Source organism: Lottia gigantea (assembly GCF_000327385.1).
Source record: "Lottia gigantea unplaced genomic scaffold LOTGIsca_38, whole genome shotgun sequence".
Taxonomy (NCBI): Eukaryota; Metazoa; Mollusca; class Gastropoda; family Lottiidae; genus Lottia; species Lottia gigantea.
This window is the reverse complement of record NW_008709295.1, coordinates 642,569-650,518: the sequence shown is the minus strand read 5'-3', so window position 1 is coordinate 650,518 and position 7,950 is coordinate 642,569. Positions and strand designations below refer to the sequence as shown.

At 32.0% G+C, this 7,950-nt stretch overlaps 1 protein-coding gene across 1 annotated transcript; it reads left to right on the top strand.

Moving 5' to 3' along the window:
* Nucleotides 1–6,911: 6,911 nt before the first annotated feature.
* LOTGIDRAFT_121767 (hypothetical protein) lies at nt 6,912–7,573 on the top strand (the record flags this gene model as incomplete). Its single annotated transcript, XM_009059193.1, has 2 exons — nt 6,912–7,142; nt 7,508–7,573. Coding segments are annotated over 2 exons (297 nt in total), but the record flags the coding sequence as incomplete, so codon positions are not given.
* Between the last annotated feature and the right edge of the window lie 377 nt (nt 7,574–7,950).

The window sequence follows — 7,950 nt, the reverse complement described above, 5'->3', positions numbered from 1 at the left end:
TGATAAGATTAATCAGGATTGTGAATTAAAGATTGATCCTTGAACATTTCTTTATATTGGTGTATTTAATAGTGTGATAATACATTTAATTCCAAAAGATTAAACAACTTCACTTCCTATTTAGTTAAAATATTTAGACTCAAACGGAACCGTGCAAACAAATTGGATTAACGATAGAACAAAGATTATAGGATTTCAGATTCTGATTTATTTAATAGGTATTCGGTCAATGGCACTAAAAGTAAAACTCTATACGTAAAATTTCCCAAAATCTGGGCATCATCATTATATATCACATTAAAATAGTGTCACAATAATCACAATATATGACAAGTCCAATAATCTAATCATAGATTAACATAAAGCAAGTGTTAGATCGTTAACATTTTCAGTTTAAGTGTTAAATATTTTCAGTATGACACGCCTTACAGCATCTTAATATCACTAGATCATATCAAAATATTATACAGATTATCACTTATTAATTTCTAGATATTATATGATAAGTGATATTAAAATGAATATTATATTGATTAAATAGCTCAATATTGATACTATCCCGGAAAATTAGTCTAAAAAATCTCACTGTATTCTGATATTAAAATAATAATTTCATCATAGAAATGGTATGCTGGTACCAACAAATACTGCACAGAAAGACAACACGGATGCAGTAGTGTCGCAGGTCAAGATATTTATAATATCTGGGCGATTGTAACAGATGGGACACTAAAATTAAAATGTATATTCTGTACCTATTTTGATGTGTATTTCTGTCAGGTTAATGAAGACACGTCATAGAGTGTACTGGTGCAATCATGGAAATTTGAGAAAAACGACAGGGCCAATTTAACTATAACTCTTTTTCAATCTCTGACCACCAAGAAAGCTTTAACGAAAACACACGGATAATCCGAAAGATTAGTTTTTGCCTTCTGCAATGCTAACGAGTGGAAACCTTGTTGCAAATTCCGAATTGTGAACAATAATTAAAAAGGCGATGAAGATAATAAATATTTTATTTAGTAAATTATGAACTTCTGTTTATATTATATTAATTATAAACGCCCTCTTTATCGGTGTACATTTCACGATATCATTTTTTTAACATGATGTTAAATCTGTTATTCAAATTATCACTGGGCAAAAAAATAAGCACCCATACCACTTCGTCAATGCCGTCTTTTGTACCTATTCATCGGAGTCTACTGTCCATTTTCATAATACATTATTATTATACTTGTATTATCGCACCAAAACACTGGAGTTTAAAAGTAGAATATTGACTTAAAATTTAAAATCAAAAAGTTAATCTTGAAATAACGAGATAACTACTGATTTATTTTTCTTAGAAAGTATATAAGGTTACTGATAAGATTAATCAGGATTGTGAATTAAAGATTGATCCTTGAACATTTCTTTATATTGGTGTATTTAATAGTGTGATAATACATTTAATTCCAAAAGATTAAACAACTTCACTTCCTATTTAGTTAAAATATTTAGACTCAAACGGAACCTTGCAAACAAATTGGATTGAAATAAATTATTTGAGATTAACGATATAACAAAGATTATAAGATTATAAATTCTGATTTATCTGAAAGATATTCGTTTAATGGCACTTAAAAAAAATCTCAGCAAAATGCCCAAAATCTGGGCATCATCATTATATATCAAATTGAAATAGTGTCACAATAATCACAATATATGACAAGTCCAATAATCTAATCATAGATTAACATAAAGCAAGTGTTAGATCGTTAACTACCATTTTCAGTTTAAGTGTTAAATATTTTCAGTATGACACGCCTTACAGCATCTTAATATCACTAGATCATATCAAAATATTATACAGATTATCACTTATTAATTTCTAGATATTATATGATAAGTAGGATTAAAATACATATGATAAAATTAAATACTTGATATCAGCCCGGGAAATTGATTATTGATCTGAATTCAACATCATTGTATTCTAATAAATCCATCATGGAAATGATATGAGACCAACAAATACTACCCAGAGAGGCAACACTGAATGATCTATATACATAGTTCAACATATTTACACCAATCCAAACAGCTAGGCATCGAGAGAGCCATAGTGATAAGATTTTATGTAAATATACTATTTTGAACCTTATCAGTTTAATAAAAAAAAACGTGCTTATTACAATATGTACGTAAGTTTTATTACATTGTACATGTATTATTTGTATTTATGTATTTTTCTACTGGATCAATTCTAGAAAGGCTATACATTACTCAATAAAGAAATTATTATAATTTTTAAGACACATTGTGCAGTGCCAAAAAACAGCGACGACAAATTTACCACCCTTTTTAATTCATTGGCTAACGAGAATGAACACGATTGTTAGCACAAATGTGGTCCATCCATCCATTGCAAAGTTTTTCCCGTTCTGCAATACATTGAGAACCCCGAAGATCTGATCGCGACCTATGAATCGAAAGCCCCTTGAACCGATTGCAGTTTATAAATGTACTTTTATAATATACTATAATACAACGGTTATGTATTAAACCAGTGATAGCAAAAATGTTATCATATTCATTTTCAGGACAAAACATTTCCCAACATTTCATACGGAAAATTGTTTACGTTTTTTTTTAAACCTAGGATGATTATTTTTCATAGCGTCAATACTGCTCTTTCAAGGCGTTTAGTGGAAGCATTCGTGATTTTATATAGTTGGCTAATTTAAGACGTCGTCTTTCTTCTATGCCGTGATCTTTTCCACTTTTTACAACTAGGCTTAGAGAGAACTATTTGTTCTCGCCCGAATCTATTTCATTTCCTACAACAGAAACAGTGATGAATGTGGTCTGACAAAAAGGATGCAACCTCTAATATAAGAAACCTCTTGGCTTTCAATAGGATTTTATGTAGTCTACACTAAAATTTACCAGAGTTAAGGTTTGATACCCAATACATGTATAATTATATCATTAGTTCACTTTCGTGTGTTTCCGTACATTTTCGGGTTTTTCCGCCAAATTGACCTGTTAAGGCAATCGTGAGAAGCTTGAATACACAATAGCTAAATATATCTCGTGTGACCTACAAAGGTGCCATTCAGTAAGATAAGCAAAACAATCAATAGAATCATGTCTGTGTAGTATGTCGAAATGAAAAAAAAAATCAATACAAAAGCACTTGCCAAAACGTCACATTATTTCAGCCAATCAAATACTAGCATATGACCTAGATAAACAAAAGGGGAACCCCCTAATTTGTACTGGCTTAAATTAAATTCTGATTGGTCGATTGTATCTAGTCACGTGATGACAACATTGGCTTTATCATACATTGAGCTACTCATACAAAATATTAATGATAAAGAGTTTTAAGAGTATGTGACAATATATTAATGTAATATTATATGCAGTAGGCCTAGCATTGAGGACTAGATAGTGTATTACATAAGGAAACTTTATATAAGGTGAGTCACTACACTGGTATTGTATATTGACGTACCGGTTACTTTACAGTCATTTTGTCATCAGTTGTGTATGCAATTTATCGTCTGCTTTTTCATCATAAATGTCATTGGGATTACTGATTTTACTTTGCCTTATTAATTTTTTAATCAAATGAAAGCCTATGATTTTGTACATAACACCAATGCTCCTTATTTTCTAACCGTTATCATTTCGAAAAAATCCAATAACGTCAAGCAGAAGAGTAACCTTCGTTGCATATTCAGTACATTCGGGTTAGAAAGTGCAAGTGCACCAATGATTATCATTGACTTTTCTTTCTTTTAAGAATTAAGAAGATCACCTCGCTTGCAAACCTAAAATGGCAACACTTACTTACCCTACACAACACGTGAGTATTCGATCTTTCATAAGCCGGTTCAATGTTTCATCAATGCAAGGAATATATTTGGCTTATAGCACTTGATATGGAAAATTTGCTTCGACAGGGATGCAGGGTCACCTTCCCTTGATAAAACATATATATTGCACACTGCAAGGCCTGTTTTCAATACAGTATGCCAGTAAAACTTGATTCTTGATTTTGGTAGATAGAATTTATTCATTGGCAGTATTTTTATAGAATGTTATTGTCCAATACGTCGGTTAAGATTATCTTTAAGGTACTGTCTTAAGAGAAAAAAAAAGATCTTGCCTTTTTGATATCATTGAAATTGTTTATTATTTTAATTTTTGCTTCACGACTTATGTTGAAAAGGAAATGGCATTCCTCTCGTGATAAATTCTGTTTTGACGCTAGTTGACATAGTTTAAAAATCAATAAGAAAGTAGGTTGTAATATTGATTATTTCTAATGATGATACCATACAATAACTAACGTGGGAAATAGTGAATTTTACTGTTGACATCTGTAGTATACTTCTACTACCGTAAAGTTGAAATAAACGACGATTTCGAGCTGTTTTTGAGCTCCAGAGATAACATGCATATTTTCTCAATGTTTCAGACAAACAACTCCACATATAGTTACGATACGTCTCGATCATCTAGTTGTTATTACAATGTTGATTCACAATCAGTTGTAAAATTGGAACCAATGGAACAAACTAACAGCTGTACTGCAGCATACAAATCCTTCCCTATATCAGACGAATATTCTTCTTACAAAATGAATTCCATGAAACAGAATAAGTCATGTAAGTAAAATTAGATCTATGTTTAATAAATTTTGGAAACGACATTAACGCTTTTTGTTTTTAAAGTAAAATATAATTTAGTTAGATTTTTTATGAGCAACCATTATTTTTTCATGAAATTTGTATTTTAACTTTTCAGCATTTGCAGAACTAAATGACAGTTTATTGAGTTGGACAACTAAACATCCAGAGAACTGGACAGAATCAGAAATCCTAGACTGGGTGTATTTTGTAGCTGATGTTCAAGGGTTTGATGGGTCTAGACTCAGAGGAGAAGCTTATCAAAATTTATCTGGTAGCAGATTACGCGACATGTCGAGAGAAGATTTCAAAAATATGGACCCCGATTTTGGAACAATAATGTATGATATTTACAGACAACTGTTAGGCACAGGTAAGGAAACTTTTCAGCAGTTAAGCCTTTTATGCAGTCAATAACTCAAATGTGTTCAATAGATTGAACATATTACACGGCACGGTAAATGAGGCATTATGAACTGTTTGAAACCATTCCAATTGATACCTTTATGTGAATCGTCCACTTTTACTTTTTATTGTAAAAATAACCCCAAAAATATTAATGAATGATAAATTAGTAGGTGTTTAATTGAAAATTAGAAGACGTAATATGATGAGGTCAATAAAAGCAATATGATGGATGTTATGTCTAATTATTGATTAATGTGATTGATTTTTGTTGACAGGTAATTTCTTCGCCCCTACCAAACACGATAGCTCGGCAAACCAAAGTCCACACGTAAACGATATGAGCTATCAATATGAGCCTGAGGCTCCACCTAATGGTAAGAGCAATATTTCTCACGTCCGCCATATACCCTTGAGCCTCTTTACCTGTCACTCTGCCAGTAATAAAATTAACAGTTTTAGGTGTTAATCTGATTGGTTTAGCTGATCATAATTCAATAGATTTGACCAATCTCATTTGATCATTAATTATAAGTAGGTGGGTCCTACTTGGCAATTATTAAAATTATTTGTATAAATCTGCTTGTCTAACCATAAATAGCATATTTGTCATCAGTTTGAGCTCGTGTTATCATCTATATTTAGTGTTTGCTTATATTTGTTACCCTTTTGAGTGTTCAACCTAATTTTGATATCATGGATATGACGGATATCATGTCTGATAGATTTGTTATTAGTGCACATTGTTAGTATTGTTCAACATCAATATCTGCTTGTATTCTGCACTTTTTTCATTATTTTCTTTTTCCTCTATTTTCTACCTTGCATGTTACTTATAGTTTTAGTAACCCTATATATTTATTTCATTTTAATTTATATTGGCGTTATTTGGGGTTTATTTTAGTTTTATTTTCAATTATTTTGCAGCTGATCTTCTTGATTTTTCTGTGCTTATTGGTGGTCATTTGTACGATATTGATGTTGAATCTAAAATGAACATGTTCCCTGAAACCGAGAAAATTGATCACGGCTACGTTAGTGGCGGTAAGTCGGCCTAGCTTTCAATAAGTCCAAGTCAACATTCGTAGACTAGTATGACACTAACAGATATTACCATGATGCCTGCTTTTACCTTGTTCTTCCTGTATCAATGTTTTCTATTTGTTATTTGTTAATGTACTTGTGTGTTTAATTTCAAGTGGCTGTTGCATTTTCCTGTTCATAAATGTTTTCTATTTTATTGTGTTTTAAACTGGTTTATGTTGTTTTGGTCTGAATTGTGAAATTTGTTTTGTTAGGATCTGAAATAGAGTATGAATGGCATTCTGTACCAAGCAGTAACCCTTATGACTGGTCCGGTACAGATGAAGACACCAACATGATGCCAATTTCTATGTCTCATTGCTCAACTTCTAATATGTACAATAAACGACGCCTTCCTGGTGGTAGCTTATCGTCTGATGAAGGTGATGTCATGAACTGTGAACCGGCTGATTCAAGATCAAAGCAAACTAAACCTAAGACCCCAAGATCTGGAGGTGAGTAATCCTTTAGTTCATTACTACTGGTACCACTAAACCATCTTTTTTTTATGTGTAAAAATGTCAAGACATGAATTTAATTAACTTATAGTTTTTTTTTATTTCAAGTAGCAAATCTCAGCTCCACGAGTAATGCAAAGATTTTGATGTCATTTTGCACAAGTTTGCGTTTTCTATGTGGATGATAAACAAAGTCAATCGGTTTTATTTGCAATAATTCTCACAATTCAATCAATATTTTGGCAGCAAACTATATCACATCGTTTTACATTGGTTTCTAGGTTCAAAGGGAAATCATTTATGGGAGTTTGTTAGAGATTTACTCAAAGACAGTTCTGTTAATCCATCATATTTAAAATGGGAGGACAAATCTACTGGAGTGTTCCGATTTGTCAACTCGGAAGCCATAGCGAGATTATGGGGAAAGAAGAAAAACAACAAACAAATGACTTACGAAAAGCTGAGTCGGGCCATGAGGCTTTCTTTTATGTACTTCTTTATCGGACTGGAAGTTTCGTCCATCTATCGACTAAGGACTGGATTAATTGGAAAATTTTTTCTGCTGTTTTGTAGACGTTGCGTTGCTTGTCGATACATACTTCTATATGTTCATCAAAGGTGTGTTTGCCTCTAGGACACAAACTTCAAATCAATCAACTTATAAGATTTACTTGACATCTAGTCGAAAGTTAATTAATTAATTACATTACGTATAAGTCACCTTTTCTTTAATGATACTAATGATATGGGTAAAAGGGCAGCAAGTTCGTCTCTGTCAACAAAATTAAAAGCTTAAGGTACTGATATTTGTATATAATTTTGCTTCTTTGTTTCAGATTTTGCCGCACTGCTGGTTACTTCGAGTCAATTCCAAAGGATGGAAAATTCCCAAAGAAGTTATGTTTCAAGTTTGGTCCCAAAGCACACGGATGGCAAGAGTAGAAAACTTAATCTCTTCCTTCATTTTTGAGAAGATTTCTTCCATAGTTACCATAATTACATCGAATTGTACACTACCCATGATTGGTCATAGTCAAGGCCATTCAGATGTGTTCTGTATGTTTGGTTCAGAGTGCTATATGGTATTGTCTGAAGTTGGCTATGAATGTTTACCATTGTGATCATTAGAAGCTTGTGTGGAAGATTTTTAAAACAGAATCGGATATGTGTATGCCATAAAGAACAATCGAAATTGTCTATTTTTGTAAGATTTCTTGTTGTTACTATGTCAAAAACATGCAACAAGAAATCGTACATAAACGACAGATCATCATTTTCAGCAAATTCCATGACTTCATTCCACATACTTACGATGATTC